This window comes from Zootoca vivipara, chromosome 6 (assembly GCF_965207765.1).
Source record: "Zootoca vivipara chromosome 6, rZooViv2.hap1.1, whole genome shotgun sequence".
NCBI classification, from domain to species: domain Eukaryota; kingdom Metazoa; phylum Chordata; class Lepidosauria; order Squamata; family Lacertidae; genus Zootoca; species Zootoca vivipara.
Window position 1 is genome coordinate 78,689,061 of NC_142589.1, and position 19,876 is coordinate 78,708,936.

The following is a 19,876-nucleotide window of genomic DNA, read 5'->3' on the forward strand; positions in this document are numbered from 1 at the left end:
AGGGGAGGTTTGGACAAACTGGAAGGGAGGTGTAAAGGGATGGGGGTGGGGTTGGTCAGTCATAAGGGAAGGGGGGTTGGCAAAGGGGTTGGTGCACAGGTAGGCTTGGTAAGTGAAGCAAGCAGGCATCAGCCCCTAGTTCTGCATATTTTTGCCACAGAAGCACCTGGTGGAAACTCTGCTGTCTTCATTATTTCTGCTTTAACTTGTTTCCACAAAGTAAGGATTATATTTCTTATGGTTGTGGCACAAGTTTAAACATATGTGGAATGTGCCCAGTGCCAGCTCAGAATCTGGTTGAAGTCTTGGAAGGGATATTAGAAGGGGAAAGAAAGGCTGGTCTGTGACATCTGTTGGGGCTGATATGGCCCACTAGCTAGCCAGGGTTCTAAGCATTATAAACATGCCTCGTCTCTTTTGTCAATCACTTGTTTCCCCCCAAAATTAACCCCCGGGTCCACCTAATGAAATCTGCAGCAACCTACCTCCTGTGCAGGTTTTGCCAACCTGGTGCCTTCCAGAAGTTTTGGAGGACAACTGCCATCAGTTTAAAACATCGGGGGGGGGGGGAGGTTGCCAGATGCCGCTCCAATGCAACACCAACACAATGATACCTATATCCAAATTTAGCAGCAACTGCTCCATTCTGGGAACCCGCCATTTTGAAGACACTGGTGCCAGAGGAAGGCAGACCCCCCCCCCCAGAGTGAGCGAAATAAGACAGCCAGCTGTGTTCTCTGAGTCGGCGAGTGATAAAGAGTCAACTTGCCTTTCTGAACCCTGAATTATCTGTGTAACTGCCAGTGGTAAGAGCCCCCCCACCGCCAAGCTCACCGTTGACAAAGACAGTGAAGCGCAGGAAGTCGAGGTAACGCTCGCCTCCACAGGGGTTCCAGCCAATGTCGGGGTATCCCTTGGAGAGAAGCATGGGGCAGCTCTGGAGGCCAGCCCCAGCTAGGTACGTCACCACCTGGGGAAGCAAGGGAGAGCGCAAGACTTGATGGCAAAGCCCCAATCCTTCCATGCCTTTATCCATAGGGCAGGCATGTCCAAAGTCCGTCCCGCCATTCAGTACTTCAATCCTAATGGTGGAGGACCAGATTCATGACTGGGATAATCCACCCTCATTTCCCTGGACTTAAAAAAAGGCTATGCTCATAACTAACTGACAAGACTCACAAACCACAGAATAAGTGACTTCACATGAGCAATAGGTCTGCATTCATGAAATCAATAGGCAAGAAGAATGGAAGAGGAGTCCTTTAGCTGGATCCCATCTAGTCCAGCATCCTATTCTCACAGTGGCAAACCAGAAGCTCATATAAGCAGAATCAACACTCCATACTTCTGCCATTTCCAGCAGTCAGCATTCAGAGGCATACTGCATTCGACAGTGAGCAGGATGTGTATTGATCCTGGCATCATTTATGACCTTTAGATAACTAGCTCCAGCGTCGCTGCCCAGGAAAGGAAGAGAGGTGGGATGCAGTTGCTAAGCAACCGCAGAGGAATTTACTCTCTCACAACTGGACAAAAAGGCTGCCAAGGAAGCCGGTGATGTTTTTAGGCCCCATTTGGATTTCTGCACCACTGCCATGGGTGCCACCACCTCTCATCTCTTCTCTCCCCTATCTCCCTGAGAAACAGAAAGAAGGAACACACACACACTTCACTTTTCTACGTGGTCTGGGGAAAAAGAATTCATATGGACCTTGTAAAGCACATAGAGGGGAAAGAGGAAGTGGTAAAGAGTGCCACTCTTGCCATTTCAGCTCTATGATATTGTCACAGGAGAAAAGGTGACCACCCTCACCACCTCATGTGGACAGGGTTGAAAACCTTTGTGGGCAGCAGAAGAAGACCTCAAGGATGCTGGCGGTCCCTGAGATAAAGGAAATGGGCAGGAGGGCAGCAATATCATGGTTTGGGGGAGGGAGAAAGGAGAGGGGGGAACTTGTGGAAGGAGTCTTCTTGTAGGAGGAGGAGTCTTCTTGTAGCCAGTATGCTGTTAATACCCAAAGCTGACCCTTAGCCACACTTTACACCCACCCACTCCTGTTTGGTACTTTCTGGCCATGCCTGTTACCTTCTCCAGGTCCTGCTCTTGCAAGGCCAGAGCCAGCTCGTTGTTGTCGATGACAGAAGCAGCTGCCACGTCCAAGGGTGTGGATCCACGCATGCCTAGAGGAGCAAAGCAAGCAGTAAGAACAGGCAGAACTCAAGGCTCAAGGGGCAGAGCATGGCCTGACAAAAGGGGACAGAGGAGTCACTGCCCCTCAGAAGTTGTAGCTGGAATGACACAACTTGGGTAGGTCTGTGTTAGAGGCAAAAATAAAAAAATCCAACTTTAAAAAAATTCAACTGTTTAATTTTCCAAAATGGGATTTAATCCTCCCCTGCTAAAGAGGCATGGATAAATTTGCATGGCGACATCTTATGCTTTCTCAATTTGTTTTAAATCAGAATTTCACAGAATAGTGGAAGCGGACAAAAAAAAAGGTTTGCCCTTCAATTTTGACACCAGACACACATGGAAATGGAGGACCAAATTTCACCTGTGTGAGAATATTTCTAATTTATTTTCATCAGCCAAACACCTGGTTAAAGAGAAACATTTCTGCTGGGGACCTAAAGATATATAATGAAGGGGCCAGGCAAGAGTCCTTGAGGAAAGCATTCCACAAATGGGGAGCCACCGCAGAAAAAGCCCGTTCCCACCATCTTTGGACAGCTGATATCTGCTGTGATCCTCCACACCCCAACACCCCACTGCACTCCCCCAACCCTGCTCCAAAGCGCCCTTGCTCACCTAGCCCAATGCCACTGTTCTCCAGTAGGTAGCTGAGGTGGTCGAACATGGAGCGCTGGTTCTGGCGGCTGATGCGGCAGAAGTAGCACAGGAAACGGCAGCAATTGGTCACCATCTTGGGGAAGCGGATCTCCTGCTCAGCAAGGGACAGGGCGGCTTCCTTTAACAGCTTTGCTAAACACCCACTTTACCATCTCACCCACCCCACCCCTCTCCTGAAATATGGGGTAACGTTTTGATGAGGATGGATTGCATGGCTGTTGCACGCACTTGCAGTGCACCAAGTCCAGAATAAACACTCTGAGTGTGCGTGTATTCACTTGGAGGGAGCTTTTTTTTAAAAAAAAAAAGGGGGGTGCCTTCCTGTCAATAATGAAGCAGTTCATAGCCCCACTGTATGGCCTGAAGGAGGAGAGATGCATCACTTCAAACTGCTATTGGTGCTTCTCCTTTCTGTGGGAACTGATCAAATAAGAGCTCTGAGTTCCTCAAAAGCTCCAGTGCTGGAAAAGAATTGAAGCAGTGAGTTCTTCCACTCCACTTCTTGAAGTATTATATATGTACTAGTGTATTTCGGCCCGTTCAATAACGGGCGCTAGAACATCCTGGGGTTCGGAGAAGCGCTTGCGCAGCGCTTCTCCGAACCCTGGGACCTGTCCTTGCTGTCAGCGGCACGGGGACAGGAACGGAGGAGGAGAAAGCAGCGCTTCCTTCCTCTCCCCCAGCCGCCGACAGGAAGGACGCGGGACACAAACGCCTACCTCGCCGCCGCTGCTTCGCGGCCTCCCGCCGCTCCTCTCACGGGCCAGGGAGGGTTGTGAGGAGGCCTCCGCCGGCCTCCACCCTCGCTTCCCTGACGTGCCCTGCAGTGAGGCGGTGTCCTGCCGGGAGCGGCGGTTGGAGGAGGCAGAGGGGGGGGAGAGTACACGCGTGCAGTGTCTGCTGTCCAATCCCTGTGTCCCTGGGGCACATGCGCAGTAACCCAGGGACACACGGGACAACTGGACGCAGAGACACTTGCACTTTATTATATAGGATGTGTATATATATATATCACATTGATTTTATGAAATCAAAATGGGTGTCAAGAGCAGGAAACAGCAGTGGCCGTGATGGAGGCTGTCTCTCCACATGTTAAAAAGCTCCATGCCTCCCTCCTCGCAGAATGGCAGAAAGCATTTGATCCAGTTATGGACCCCCTCGCTCTCCTGCACTGAAGACCGCACCTCCTCCTCCCCCTCCTGTTCCATCAATTTGTTGGGTGTGTGTGTAGCCATGAGCAGCCTTGAAAAGATGGGTTGGTGCTAGCCAAGAACAAGCTTCCTTACCTTCGAATCTCCTCCACCGAGCACATTCACCATCACCTCCATGACGGTCTCATGCATGCCCAGAGCCCTCATCAGGTTGGGGTGCTGGTAGAAGACCTTGTTGTTCATAATGTTGCTGCCAGGGGAAGACACAAGGGTGCAAGATGCTGAGTACAGGAGAATGCAAGCCCATGATGCAAGAGACAGAGCAAGTGGGAATAGAGGGGAGTCGTGAGTGTTTAAGAGGAAGAGCTTCAGACTGAGAGAATGGCCACCAACCTGGAAGGCTTTAAAAGAGGACAGGACAAATACATGGAGGAGGGTAAGACTATCAATGGCTAGTAGCCATGATAGTGATGCTCTGCCTCCACGGTCGGAGGCAGCAATGCTTCTGAATATAGTAGTACCTCGGTTTAAGAACAGCTCTGTTTATGAACTATTCAGTATATGAACTCTGCAAAACCGAAAGTAGTGTTCTGGTTAGCAAACTTTACCTCGATTTACGAAGGGTAACCGAACGGTGGAAGGGCACCGGCGGCGGGAGGCCTCATTAGCGAAAGCAGCCTCGGTTTAAGAATGGCTTTGGTTTAAGAACGAACTTCCGGGATGGATTATGTACGTAAACCAAGGTACCACTGCACCGGTTGCCGGAAACCACAGGAGGAAAGAGGGCTTGGATTCCGCTTGGTGGCTTCCCACAGGAATCTGACTGGCCATTGTGAGAACAGGATGCTGGACTAGATGAACCCTTGACCCGATCCAGCAGGGCTCTGCTTATACTCTTATGGAGGTGGGCTGGAGTTGTTGCACTTTGGAAGCTAATTTTGAAGAATATGACCGAGAAGACAACACCCAGCCCAAAGCTACCCATCGTACCGCCTGACTCTGATCTCCCCAAAGAGACAGTACAGCAAATGCATTGTCGATGGTGCTGTGGTAGTTCACACAACTCCAGGGTGATGTTGCAGAAATGGAATTGTATTGAATGTATGGTATAAATTGCAAATAAAATATAAAAATAAGAATAAAACAGGCATAGGCAAACTCAGCCCTCCAGATGTTTTGGGACTACAACACCCATCATCCCTAGCTAACAGGACCAGTGGTCAGGGATGATGGGAGTTGTAGTCCCAAAACATCTGGAGGGCCAAGTTTGCCTATGCCTGGACTAAAACAAAGCAAAATTCAGAGGGCTGCCAAGACTTAGGCATTCACCATCTCAGGTCACAACAGCACTATACATTTAAAGCAAATTTGATTCTGCTTTAACAATTATGGCTTCTCCCAAAGATTTCTGGCAGCTGTAGTTTGTTAAGTGTGCTGAAAGTTGTTAGCAGATCCCTATTCTCTCTCACAGAGCTACAATTCCCAGATGAGCTTAATCAATCAATCTCTCTGCACTGGGAATTCTGGGAATTTCAGCTCTGTGAGGGGGACAACTCTTGGCATGCTTAACAATCTACAGCTCCCAGGATCCTTTGGAAGCCATGACTGTTTAAATTGGTATCGTAGTGCTTTAAATGTATGAAGTGGACTTAGCCTCGGAGAGAGATGCTGTCCCCGCAAATGGGAAGGAGTCAAAAGTCAGCAGAGTGGGGTCATAGATCATGGACAGAGCGGATGTTACGTCTCAAGCGAGAAGGGCTTCAGGGCAAAGATCCTTGCCTCAGACCTCGTAGAGCTCAGTACCAGATAAGATGAACCAAGATGGCTGAGTAATATGGAAATGTATTTCTGCACTAGGCACAGGCAGCTAATTGGAGCGAACAATTCCGTTTGAGCAGGAGCCAGGAACCCAGAGAGCAGGGAGGGACTGCTTCAGGGTGGGATAAAGGAGGAGGCTACAGGAAGGGATGGAGGCACATACCCAATACTCTGTATCATCAAGTTCTCCTCCTCAGGTCCCATCTGGACGATGAGCAGTGAACGTATCTGGCCCAGGCACTCCAGCAGGCTCATAGTGTCTTCCACAGAGTTGGCGTTGATGGTGTAGGCCTTGGGGAGGGCACGGATTAGCTCCCCAAGGCCATCGTATTGCCGATGGAGAAGGCTGAACATGACCCGCACCAGCTCCGGGCTCTGGATGAAAGACTCTTGGGCCCAGTGAACCATGGTGTGTGAGATCAGCTCCTGCAGGGTGCCTGCATGGTTGGGGAGAGGGAGAATTGAGGTCTACTAGACAGCCTACAAGAGAGAGCGAAATACTGAGCTGTAGTGCAAAACATCTGGAGGTGCCCAAGCAGGCAAAGGACACTTCTTAAGAACATTAAAGAAATCTGCCTCCTCCTGACTCATGGCCATGCTCCTCAACTCTCAGCAAAGTAGCCCCTTAATCACCCCCTTCCTTCCCCAACTCCTCTCTTGCACCTACTGGGTTTTGGCTCCTCTTCTGCAGGCTGCTCTTCCTCCGTTTTCTCCTCCTTCTTGCGGAAGCTCGCTACCTTATCCACTAAGCCCATCAGCCGCCGGTAGAAGGACGTGTCTTCCTCCTCCTCTTCTTCTTCACCCTCCGATTGGATACCTGTTGGGGAATGTGCAGAGCCAATAAGTGCACGCGTCAAAAAATGAGGGAAACCGGCCTGGTGCCCAAGCCAGCCAGGGTGTGTGGACAAGAACACACTGTGCAAGTGTGGAACTTGGCATCTGCAGCATCTTCACAACCCACACTTGCCATTTGGATTTTCACTGCAAGCTTCTAGCTGTCATTCACCACAGGGATAAGCTGGGGGAGGTGTGGCTTGCATCTACAAAATGGAATTCTCAGCACCCCTAAGAAACTACAACTCCCAGGATTCCTTGGGGGAAGCCATGACTGTTTAAAGTGGTATCACAGCGCTTTAAATGTATCCTGATGTTAGGGCAGGTGTTGGGAGCAGGTCAGCAATAACTCACAAACTGTCAGTGAAGTCAACTCTTTATTCCAAGAAACAAAACAGCTCAGGCCTAGTGAGCACAGCAACTCTTTCCAGTTGTGAGGACTGAAGGTCCACGCCTTCCCACAGCTCCCTAAGTCTCTTCCTCGCCCAGGTCCTTCCCAAGCAATCTGAGACTCTGATGCCCTGTCTGTTTTTGCTCTGCCCTCTTCACACCTCATCTGGTTCTGTGAGACCAGGGTTCCCTTGGGGGCTCCACAGCTGGTGCTTCCAGCACTCCTCTGCATCAAGTAGAGCACAGAGTGGCTTTCAGTGTGCTTAGGGCTGGTAGGGGCAATGAAGATGTGCTCCTTACCACAGTGAGACAGCAAATCAGCGTGGAATTCTAGCAGTTCGTCCCGGATGTCTTCCGGTACTGGGCACTCCTCCTCGTCAGCCCCATTCTTGAAGTGCAGCAGCATGTTGATCTGCAGAGGAAAGAAGGCACAGGTTGCACTGGATGTGAGTTGCAAGCCTGGGCAGCTTTTGTTCCATGCTCTGTACTGCACCTAGCATCATGCTGGAGTTAAGTGATGGATGCTGCTAAGCAGAGAATCTGGGCCTTTCCTGTTGAATGTACTATGCCAGTCTTCCCCAACCTGGTGCCCTCCAGATGTTTTGCACTACAACTGCCTGGAGCTGATAGGAGTTATAGCTTGTCACATCTGGAGGGCATCAGGTTGGGAAAGGCTATGCATTAGAAGAGTCTTTCCCTTGCTCTCAGTAAACCAATAGTTGCTCAGGATACAAATTAGAAGAACAGCAAAACATCAAGTGCTGCACTGTAGGCCACTGACAGTGAGAACTTCATTCATCCACCATTCATCATTTTATTTGTATGCCGCCTTTCCATAGTAAAAACAATGCTCAAGGCAGCTTACAACATGACAAGATTTACATAATTACCAACCTAACAAAAATCATAAACAATAAACAAAACAAATAAAAAAGTACCAACCAAATGGAAAACAATTTGCACATAAATCAAATTTGCACATAAATCATAAAATCTAAATCTAATACAGCATTAATATCAACCACAATTTAAAATGATATAGATAAAAAATAAAAACAATGGTTTTTAAAAAGCAAAAACGGAGCCCTCTCTGCCCAGCAGCAGCAGCAGCACTCCTTTATGGAGCCTGCCAGGCCCCGACCCAAGCCAGGTGGAGAGAAGCAGGGCAGGGCCCTTCAGGCTCCCAGCTTATCTTGTGAATCCCAAAATGAAACTTAATTTGCTTCTGTTATATCAATTTGCTTCTGCTATATCAATCAGAGGCCAGCACCAGGGCTTTCAAACTTACCCGAGATTTGCTCAGCGAGGTGGTCAGTAATAATATTATACAATAAATAATGAATAATAATATTCTGGAGTGCTGTGTGATAATATTATTGGCTTTTGACATAGGGGAATTACAGGAAGTTGTACCTCTTCACTGGCTGAAGCCCTGCCTAGCCACCCCCTTTAGCTCTCCCCATTGCCCCACCATTGCCCCCTCCCCAATACCTGCTCCTGAGGAGGGGAGCGGAACTCTCGGGTGCGCCGGGCCGTTTCAGCGGCGGACATGGTGAAGGCCTGCATGAGGGTGTTGTAGCGCTGGCGCTGGTTGGTCTGCAGGTTGTCCACATAGCGCTCCGAGAAAGCGATGATGGCTTCCACACGGTGCTGCAGCTCGCGGTCGCAGAAGAACTGCAGCAGGTTGCACATCTATGGGAAGAGGGAGGGAGGGAGGGGGAGAGAGGAGTCGGCACAATGGGGAGAGGAGCCACAGTCACCAGGGCCGGGTGGAAAGGACTGAGAAGGAGGGAAGAGGTTTGGGGCTTAGCATCTTAAAAAGCAGAGACATCACCTTGCCAACAAAGGTCTGTATAGTTAAAGCTATAGTGTTCCCAGTAGTGATGTATGGAGGTGAGAGCTGGACCATAAAGAAGGCTGATTGCCGAAGAATTGATGCTTTTGAATTATGGTGCTGGGAGACTCTTGAGAGTCCCATGGACTGCAAGAAGATCAAACCTATCCATTCTGAAGGAAATCAGCCCTGAGTGCTCACTGGAAGGACAGGTCCTGAAGCGGAGGCTCCAATACTTTGGCCACCTCATGAGAAGAGAAGACTCCCTGGAAAAGACCCAGATGTTGGGAAAGATGGTGTGTGGGGATGTGGAGAAGGGGATGACAGAGGACGAGATGGTTGGACAGTGTTCTCGAAGCTATGAACATGAGTTTGACCAAACTGCGGGAGGTAGTGGAAGACAGGAGTGCCTGGCGTGCTCTGGTCCATAGGGTTATGAAGAGTCAGACATGACTAAACGACTAAACAAGAACAAATGTACTTACCAACTGGAGATGGGACATGGAGTGGGCTCAAAGGAGGTGGACTACACAGAGATGGGTCTTTCAGGGTGACCCGGTAGCTGAATGGTGCTTACAGAGCTGGCTCAGGATGTTACATAACAAGAGCCCAATGGCCAATGGCCAATGGCCATCAGGTCCAGCATCCTGTTCTCACAGTGGCCAAGTGGACAAGATGTCCCTTCCCCCATTAAAAGTGGGCAGCCCATGGGTGGGGCCAGAGCCAACCCACTGAGGGTTGTCTCCAACTGAGCTTAGACCCAGTGGAATGAAATAACATGTTCATTAATTTCAGCGCATCCGCTCAGAGTTGAAACTCAGCTGGGTACAACCCAAAACACACTCTTGCTTTCTCACATGGTCACAGAAGCACAACCGCTACAGCCACCATCCATTCAATCTCACACATGCAGACCTTACACCCATCCACACATAAGCGTTCACCTCATGCTCCTTTTGTGCTTCCTTAGAACGTAAGTACAGCGTCCTGTTCTTAAAGTGGCCAGCCAAGATGGGAAGAACAAGATGCCCTCAATCCCGTTAAAAGTGTGTGGTCCATTGTTTGGGCAGGGAACGGAGCTAACAGACTGACAGTGGGAATAAGATGGCTGGGAAGCCACTGATGAAGGACCACAGAGGCTGGGTGATCTGGAAAGAGTGGGGGGGGGGGAGAAGGAAACACCAAAGCCACACCCTTTACCTGCAGCTTGACAGATTCAGGAAGCTTCATCTGCAGCAAGCCTTCCTCCAACCCCTCCTCATCCTCCTTGGCTTCCGCTTCCCCGGCCTCGATGGCTTTCAGCTCCCTCTTCTCGCCTCCCTCCACTTCTTCCTTCTTCCCCCCTCCGGCCTCTTTCTCCGCCCCCTCTTCATCTTCTTCCGCCGCTGCTGCCATCTCCTCCTCTTCCTCTGCGGGCACTTGCTCTTCCCCTCCTTCAGCATCTGCCGGTGCCTCCTCCTCCTCCTTGGGCTCCACAAAGACATTCGGCTCGATCATCTTGAGGATGTGGCGCACGTCCTCGTCCTCGAAGACGCCCATGATGAGGAGGGTGCAGATCAGCTTGAGGACCGGCACAAACTGGAACTCCACGCTGCCCCCGACGGGGTCGCGGGTGTGCTGCCCGCCGTCCTGGACGGCCTCGGTCAGCATGTTGATAGCCTTCACCTTCAGTACATCCAAGGGGATGGACGGGCTCAACTGGTACAGCTCCTTGCTGTTGCTGACGAAGCAGGTGTCCACAAAGTGCAGCGGCGGGCGCAGGCAAGTGCTCATGCCCACCCCAGGCAGGCCAGGCTTCTTGGTACCGGCTGGGAAGAGCGTGATGCTCTTGGTCTCATCCGTCATGGGGACAATGAACTCGCTGTTCATCATGAGGCGGGAGCGCTTGGCGGACTCCAGGTGCATGCCGATAAGCAGGTCGTAGTAGCCGCTGCGCAGAAGGCCAGGCAGGTGGTTGCTCTCGATAGTGTACAGCAGCTGAGACTCGTCCACATGGCTGCACAGGGCATGGGCCACTCGGTTGTTGCCCAAGGCGCAGACGGCACAGTACAGTTTCAGGGTATGCGAGTGGAATTTCAGCAGGTCCAGGCGCTCTGAAAGCTCCAGGATGTCTATGCACCTGCAAAGGGGAGTCAGAAGAGGGGGACATGAGGGGACTGTGTGGCAGGAAGTGCCCTGTCTTCCAGGCCTGGGCACCCTCTTTTTGAAAAAGCTCTATTTCTCCACAAGGCAACTGAGCCTAGGGCTGCATCTACACCTTACATTTAAAGCACATGGCTTCTCCCAAAGAGTCATGGGAAGTGTAGTTTACCCCTCATGGAGCTACAATTCCCAGCATTACTACTACTACTACGGTACTACTACTACTACTACTACTAAATACCTCCCTACGATTTTTAAGGGAAGTACAAGTTAAAAACAAAATAGAGCAAAATAGATGCAAAGAGTGAATTATTAATATAATAAGCTTAACACAGGTCTGTAACTATGCATGTTGATAATCTTAACACTTTCTTTCCTCTTTCTATTTTCTTAACAGGGCATCTCTTCACAGGCTTTTCGGATGAGGAAATAACTCAGAGTGCTCGTAGCTTAGTGTACACGTTACCATCATTTTATATCATTATTGTTGTTTCCTGCTTTTCACCAGCAGGACCCAGGGCCGGTTGCAACCACTTAAAAGTCAGTATTAAAAACAGTATTAAAATAAATTACATTAACAGGAATAGGTAGGTCCTGAAAACTCACACTTCAGGTGGCCAATGCCAGTGTAATGAGATGCATCTTTAGCATTGGCTGAAAGCTCTAAGATCCTAGACACACCTTTGCAGGGAATGAATTCTGTGACTTAGGGCTGCCACAGAAAATGTCCTCTCCGGGGTCACCACTACCCCAAATTTCTGAAGGTGGTGGAACTATCAAGAGAGCCCCCTGCTTCAAATGAATGGTGTTCATGTGACCTTGGAGAGGTGAGCTGGAGGAGAGATGCTCAAAAGGCCTCCGTTTTCTTCCAGCCCTTTGTGGGAGCAAGTGGCTCATTAGGAGCTCTCCACAGTGCTGAAATGGCTAATCTGCCTTAGAATTTGGTAGAGCTCAGCTGTAATTCCTACAGGGGCTTATAGGAGACTCACCGGCTTTCCTCTGGAATGTGGAGGGCCATCATGATGTTAGGCTCTGTACACTCAACCATCCACCCATGCCGGTCGCTGAAACGGGCAACGTCTACCCGCAGGAACTCATTGGGCATACGGCTCCAGGTCATCGGGGTCAGCATCTGAATGGCAAGCCGGGGTGGGCACTGGGGTTCGGGGTTCTTCCGCTCACTGCGGAACATGGCAGCTGAGATGGGCATGATGTTCTGCCAGGGGAGGAGAAGGGAGACAGAAGAATGTAGTCACTGAATATCACAACTGCAAGCTTCCCTCTGTTCTAAAATACTGTTATAGTTTTGAGGGAGGTCAGTCTGGATATCTGTGGGTCCCTTCCAAGCCTGTGACCCAGTATGCAGTGTGGTTTAGAATCTAGAAGAAGAAGCAACTGAACCAGTCAGACTTGTTTCTTTGTTAAGGTGGCCAGCTAAGTACTTCCGTTTATATGTCCAAATAAGTTGCCCTGTAGAGACAAAAGGATGGGCCTTCTCCCACCTCATCTGGCTGGATGCCATGTGATGCTAGGATGGAGAACAGCAGGTTAAAGGGAGGCTGTTTGTGAGAAGGTTTGGGCTGATGCTGGAAGCTGGAGACACAAAGGCTTGCCTTATTCTGTGCTGTACCCAGAACTATGGTCTGGGAACTTAATGTGGAGGCAAGATCTGTTGGAGTGTTAATGCTGTGAGGCCCTCCATTCTATGCTAAGGTTGTATTTATGTGCAGATGTAACCATATATCCTGAAGACACCACAGTCTCCATTCACCTTCATTTCAAGGAAACCGAAACCTGGATAAAGGCTGGAACCCCTAGAGTCCCTCACGGCTCAGCGATTGGGATGTGTGCAAAAACACTACTATTTGGCGGCTTGGGCCTTACCTTCAGCTTGCCCAGTTCAAACTGGATTACGTTCTGGCTTGTTGGGAGGACAACAACAGCAGGAAACAGCTTCGTGTTTGGCTCCACCTGCAGTGCGACAGGTATGTAAGATGACGCAGTAAGACACATAGGAAAAAGGTTTCAACTTGTAACCTTTTCTCCCAATGAATGCTGGGAATTGTAGCATTATAAGGATTCCCAATACCCTTTTGTCAGGATGCTGAGTCAGGTCAATATTTTGTTTATTTTTAATGTATTTAAAACAATTATATATACCGGCTTTTATCAATTATTTCAGGGCAGTTTATTTTTTATTTTTTGTAAATAAAAGGTAAAGAGTAAAGGGACCCCTGACCATTAGGTCCAGTCATGACCGACTCTGGGGTTGTGGTGCTCATCTCGCGTTATTGGTGAGGGAGCAGGCGTACAGCTTCCAGGTCATGTGGCCAGCATGACAAAGCCACTTTTGGCGAACCAGAGCAGCACACAGAAACGCCGTTTACCTTCCCACTGTAGCGGTACCTATTTATCTACTTGAACTTTGACGTTCTTTCGAACTGCTAGGTTGACAGGAGCAGGGATCAAGCAATGGGAGCTCACCCCATTGCGGGGATTCAAACCGCCAACCTTCTGATCGGCAAGCCCTAGGCTCTGTGGCTTAACCCACAGCGCCACCCACGTCCCTTTTTTGTAAATACATTCAAGCAAATCAGAGCAGGCATCCCCAAACTTTGGCCCTCCAGATGTTTTGGACTACAATCCCCATCTTCCCCGACCACTGGTCCTGTTAGCTAGGGATCATGGGAGTTGTAGGCCAAAACATCTGGAGGGCCACAGTTTGGGGATGCCTGAATCAGAGAGTATTGGTGAATTCAGTCCTGCAGTCTCTGACATGCACATACACCTGACATTTTTGGCCGCTACACTAAATCAAACACACCAGGTAAAGTAGTTTAAGTCTGTGGTGTAGGAGAGTCTTTACATGGGTGGTTTCACGACCCCTGAATCTAGCAGTGATCCAGACACAAGGTAGAAACCTGGAAGGGAGTTAGGGAACCAGGTCAAGTTTAGGGCTCAGAGCTGACTGTGGAAGAAAGGGAGCCCATTGTGCCTCAGGCTGAGGGACAGGAGCCCGCAGAGAACTCTCTAAGAGCATCACAGTCTATTGGGCCAGAGCCTGAACCCTCACGGGCACCTTCCCAGAACCAGATGCTTCCAACTGCACACCACCAGTCTGGTGGTGCAGGGAACACACCAGGAGGCAGGGTATGGGACAGAGGAGACTTGCCCGCCTTTAGAGCAGAGAGTTGGCCCATAAAGGCTCTGTAGTTCTCCACAAGCCTGGAGGATGTAGTCCGGAGAAAGAGGATTATCTTGTCCACTCACAACCTTTGCTGGAGCAAGTTGTTCACTTGGAGCTATATCCAGGCAACTTTCAACCTGGCTGAAAGCTTGCATCAGTCCAGAACATGGCAGGTGCATATAACAGGCATCCTCTCAAAAAAGAGGACTGTTTTCTGAAAGCCACACAGAAGAACATAAGCTCCAGCTAGCAATTCCCCTCTTGTGTGTCTCCAATGTTGGTGGTTGGAGGCCGTTTGGAAAATGGAGGTTGCATTAAGTTATCACTTATCAACCGTTCCGCATCTATTTTAAAATCCCATTTAAAGACTATCTAAAGCCCGCATCCATCCCCACACCTTGTGGTGGCAAGTTCCTTAAATTAAATATGCACTGTATGATGACCATCTCTCTGTACTCCACAGTGTCCTGAAAAATGTGTTATGCCCTTCCACCCAGAAGGTGCCCCACTCACCTGGAAGAAAGTGTTGACCTCTTTCCCGTTGGCTGTAAAGGTCATGAGGCCTGTTGCCAGGTCAACGAGGCAGCCAATCACCAGGTCCACGGTGCTGACCCGAGTCTGCTGGGTACTGGAGACGAAGTCCCCTCCCCACACCATGTAGCAACTGCTTCGCTTGATGCTACGAAAGGGAGAAAAGGTTGAAGAGTCCTCCTGACCAAGACCTTCTTGAGGTACCACTAAGCCCTGAAAAGCAAGGCTTCCCCAACCTGGTGCCCTCCACATGTTGCTGAACTACAATTCCCATCACCCCTCTTGTCTGTAGCCTGTTTTTGTGCTCATCCTTTTGGTGGAGTGGATCAGTCCTTTCATAAACATTCATGGGTGAGCATTTGAGGTCCTTGTTTTATCTTTGTCAGGCCTCCTTTCAACCTTCACCCCCAATCAACTAAGACATGGGCCTCAGGAAATGTTTATGACAGACCCACAAGGCAAAGGGAACCCGGCTAGCTCTCACCTGTCATGGATGTTTCCCTTGTCGTCACCCATGGTGACAGTGACGTTGCGCACCTTCGTGAGGTCAAAGTTCATGTCGTGCTGGTGGTAGTCAGGTGTAATCCAGCCTACCCAGACACAGGTAGGCTCCTGGCCCGCAAATATCCGAACTGAGTAGTAATACTGTAAGAAGAAAGGGTTAATGACAAACTGTGGTTTGCTTAAGCTAGGAAGCAGTTCCTCCTGTAGTGCAAGTTGGAGAAAGAGAGGAGCTATCCGCAGGATTTTTGAACTCAAAACATTTCCCCAGGCATCCCAAGTCCATCTCTGGGAGAAGGCCACATGCTCTGAAACTGGTCTGTGAATTGTGCTCTCGACATGTGAATACATGCCCTCGACATGTAGCAAAGCACACCTGAGCACCCCAAAGTAAAGGAGGAATCCCCACTTCTATCAAGAGATTGCATGCCAAGCCCCACAAAGAGCCAAGTCCTTGTTACCGTTGTGGTGTTCATGATGATCTCGGGGTCATCTCGATTATCTGGAACCACCTCCTCTTCCAGCCGAGGTACGGTGGAGACGACTGGAGGAGGGTGGATGAAAGTGGTGGCTTTCTTGGCTTTGAACAGGAAGCTGGAGAAGTGGGAGAGAGGGAGCATGGTCAGAAACGGAAGCTGGCGCTGCATCCAAATATCAGGCCTCATTCTCTTCAAGGCTGCCATCTTCGGCATGCTTTTCTTGGATTAAAGTGCATTACTGACCTGAATGGGACTTACTTCCGAATCAATCCGCATTGGACCACATTGTTAAACACACAAGGGGCACTTTCACATGGCAGTGCACTGGGGCCTTGTCACCGCTTATGCATGAATGTTTTGCACAGTACCACCCACATGCCATCATGCTCATACATCCAGTAGTTTCTCCTAAAAGTTCCTAACTTTAATAAATAAACTGAACTCCACAGTAACTCAGAACAGGGCTTTTAGCATGGCTGCCCCCTGTTCTGTGGAATAGCATTCCTGTTCAGACACGACAAGCACTCACTAACAGCTGAAGACATGCTTGCTCAAACAGGATTTCCTAGTAGGACAAATGGGTCTTAAACACCAATGTCCACCTGTTAGGGTTTTAGTCTTCTTTTAAATGTGGTGAGGGGGTCGGCGACTCTGTGCTGGACACCTGGCGATGGCTTTCTCCCCCTGGCTTGCCCCACCCTCCAGCCCTAGGAGCCTTCAGAAAGGAGCTGCAGCCCGAAGAACAACGGCTGCTTCAAGGAAATGTTGACTTGCTCTATTAGTGAGCTGTACTGTTTAGTCACATGTTTTCATATGTCAAATGAACCGTTAATTAATCATTATTAATTTTCTAGCGTTGTGTTGCAGCGACATTATATGGCTCACAATGTAAAATTATTGCATCACTGCATTTAGTTTTTGAACTGCTTTGAGCACAGATTTGCTTGCAGAAAATGTGGTTTAAAAGTAAAACAATGACATGTGGTTTTGTGCTTCTAACTGTTTTTAAAATCGCTTTAAGCAGTTGGTTTGGAAGGTCACCCTATATTATCTTCCCATTTGATAGAGATTTGTCATTTCTGCAGAAAATCCGATATATAAAACAAACAAACATGCCACATAAAGGGTAAATCTGAATTAAATGGGGAAGGGAGGGGTGAGATGGCAATCTCATGGGAAGCCATGCACACTGCTGCGTGCTCTTTGGAACAAAGTTGGGATATAAACGCAATACCATAGGCAGGAAGGTGCTGAAGGGAAGCCTTCTGAGGTCAGTGGGGCGCTTCCCCACTCACCCCAGGTGAGCACCTGCAATGGGCAAGAAGCCTTTTCTCCCCATGCCGCAACCCAGCCCTCACCCTCGCTTGGTCTTGCCCTTTTCCGTTGAAGCATCCTTTTCGTTCTCAGCCTTGGATGCCTCCTTGGGGGGCTCCTTAGGAGTGGCTGGCAGAGCAGAGCCTTGCTTCTCCTTCTCGGCCTCTTCGGCCTCCTTGGGGCTGGCGGTTTTCTTCAGCTGCTCATATTCCGAGTCGAGGTCGACGTCCTTGACCTCGTCCTCGGGGATGGTGAGGGCGTGCGTGAGGGGAGTGGTGCCCGCTGTGACCTTGAACTTCTCGTCGAACTCCACGGGCATGCTGAGCCGAAGGAAGAGGAGCTCCACCACGGCGTTCTGCGAGCCGAACGTCCGGTGCGTCAACTTCAAGCACGGAGGGTTGTCCACGGTGCCGTCAATCCGAGACACCTGAAAATGGAGCATAGGGCGGCACGGGTTCACCTTACGGTTTCTCTTTCACACCTGCAACCATATCCACACCCTTACCTGGTCCTATGCCTAGAAACGCAGCACAAAAGGAAGTCTAGATGAGCCCTCAGAAAGTACCAACAGTAAGGGAATGGCAGAGTAAGATATTAGACTATGCATAAATGGCTCCATTGACAAATAGATTAAGGGGAAATACAAAAACAATCTTTTACACAAAAGTGGGATATGTTTAAGAAATACCTATAAAAATATAATAACGATATAACATCTATGGCCGCGTTTGAATAACCCTTGTGTAAATTGAATATTATTAAATAAGGGGAAATGGTATGATATGTTATAAGAAAGGATTAGAAAATATAGTAAGAGTAAGGTAAGACTGATCAGAAAGTCGGCGGTTCAAATCCCTGCGACGGGGTGAGCTCCCGTTGCTTGGTCCCAGCTCCTGCCAACCTAGCAGTTCGAAAGCACGTCAAAGTGCAAGTAGATAAATAGGAACCGCTACAGCGGGAAGGTAAACGGCGTTTCCATGTGCTGCTCTGGTTTGCCAAAAGCGGCTTTGTCATGCTGGCCACATGACCTGGAAGCTATACGCCGGCTCCCTCGGCCAATAACGTGAGATGAGCGCGCAACCCCAGAGTCGGTCACGACTGGACCTAATGGTCAGGGGTCCCTTTACCTTTACCTTTAAGGTAAGAAGTATAAGTACATATCAGTGTTGTAAATGTAACTTGCATCAGGAAATGACAGGAAGTCTATTTTGACATCATTTAGTTTATTGGATCTTTACTTTGGTTTATTTTTGTTTAGTTAGAAAGTATAAGAAAAGAGCATGTATAAGTACAAGTTTAAATCAACATTTAACGGTTTATTATTTAAGGTTGTTATTATTATTATTACTTTTACCTTTTCTTTGTACATGTATTTAAGATAGTGTATGATATCATTAGATGTCGTTGTTGTTGTTGTTAACAACAACAATAATAAAAATTATATATATATGAGAGCCCTCAGACATGGGTCTCTTCATCCCCTCGGTAGCTCTTGCCCAGTGCTCCTCTTGTCAAGCAGGCATGGCTGCTGCCCTCAGACACAGCCCAGGCTTCCCTCTCTCCCCTGACTCCTCACATAACAATGCCAATTCCTTTATTCTCCAAGGTGCTGATCCCTTTTCACCAACATGGCTTTGTCGTATACCTTAAGGGCCTTCTCCCTCACGTTGTCTCTCCATGGCGAGGCCACAGGCCTGGGATCTTTCTCTGTCTCTCCTTACATTTACCTCAGAAACCTCCCTCCCTCCTATCTTCCTCACAGGGCTCAAATTTTGAAGCGGACTGGCCTCCATTTTTTTTTATTACCGTATATATAATAGGGACAGCCATATAAGCACTCCTCCTGTGACTCACTCTTTTTTATTATTTTATTTTATTTATGATTTTCAGATTTATACATTTCAATGATTTCACAGTCATTTTAACATTTCAAAACCTGACTTCCTTCCCCCTCTTTCTGCGGTTCCTTAAATTTATTTTTAATATCTTCTGCATATCCAAATTAATTTGTTTCATTTATTCAGCTACTTTAAATATATACTCTTATAAAACTGCAGGTTATTACAACAATCCTGCTGGTGTCCTTATCTGTTTGCAGTTTGTTTGTAAATATTCAACGAACCATTTCCATTCTTTTATAAAAAGTTTGTTATCTTGATTTCTTATTTTTCCAGTAAGTTTCGCCATCCCATGAACTCACTCTTCGTCGTGGCTGGGCTATATAGGCTCCCCTTATAATTTTGGTTCTATGTTACCACATCTCTGCAATTTGCTTTTTTTAAAAACTGAATATTTTCCGTGTGTGGTTCTGCTATTGCTTTGTATGGTTATGTGTTTGGTACATAGAATCATAGAATCATAGAGTTGGAAGAGACCACAAGGGCCATCCAGTCCAACCCCCTGCCAAGCAGGAAACACCATCAAAGCATTTTTGACATATGCCTGTCAAGCCTCTGCTTAAAGACCTCCAAAGAAGGAGACTCCACCACACTCCTTGGTAGCAAATTCCACTGCCGAACAGCTCTTACTGTCAGGAAGTTCTTCCTAATGTTTAGGTGGAATCTTCTTTCTTGAAGTTTGAATCCATTGCTCCGTGTCCGCTTCTCTGGAGCAGCAGAAAACAATCTTTCTCCCTCCTCCATATGACATCCTTTCATATATTTGAACATGGCTATCATATCACCCCTTAACATTAGGTTGATGATAAATCAATTAAAAAGAAATATTTAAAAAATACATTCCTGGAGTTCTCTCACATTCCCACCCTCCAAGCTTTCATTCTGCCAAAGTATGCCCTCTGAAGTGAGGTGAAGGAGATTTCGCTCATGGGTGTGTTCCCTCCCA

At 48.5% G+C, this 19,876-nt stretch overlaps 1 protein-coding gene across 8 annotated transcripts in view; it reads right to left on the bottom strand.

Moving 5' to 3' along the window:
- RYR1 (ryanodine receptor 1) overlaps positions 1 to 19,876 on the bottom strand; it is a 159,318-nt gene that overhangs the window by 67,425 nt on the left and 72,017 nt on the right. For all 8 annotated transcript variants that reach the window (XM_060275552.2, XM_060275550.2, XM_060275547.2 and 5 more), the window contains exons 29-43: positions 17,077 to 17,459; positions 15,701 to 15,833; positions 15,223 to 15,383; positions 14,721 to 14,886; positions 12,905 to 12,991; positions 12,010 to 12,236; positions 10,079 to 10,997; positions 8,536 to 8,736; positions 7,345 to 7,456; positions 6,488 to 6,637; positions 5,984 to 6,257; positions 4,138 to 4,252; positions 2,810 to 2,942; positions 2,087 to 2,181; positions 835 to 970 (exon numbers count right to left, since the gene is read on the bottom strand). In XM_060275552.2, coding sequence (XP_060131535.2) covers positions 835 to 970; positions 2,087 to 2,181; positions 2,810 to 2,942; positions 4,138 to 4,252; positions 5,984 to 6,257; positions 6,488 to 6,637; positions 7,345 to 7,456; positions 8,536 to 8,736; positions 10,079 to 10,997; positions 12,010 to 12,236; positions 12,905 to 12,991; positions 14,721 to 14,886; positions 15,223 to 15,383; positions 15,701 to 15,833; positions 17,077 to 17,459 — 3,292 coding nt within the window. The remainder of the gene's footprint in view (positions 1 to 834; positions 971 to 2,086; positions 2,182 to 2,809; positions 2,943 to 4,137; positions 4,253 to 5,983; positions 6,258 to 6,487; positions 6,638 to 7,344; positions 7,457 to 8,535; positions 8,737 to 10,078; positions 10,998 to 12,009; positions 12,237 to 12,904; positions 12,992 to 14,720; positions 14,887 to 15,222; positions 15,384 to 15,700; positions 15,834 to 17,076; positions 17,460 to 19,876) is intronic.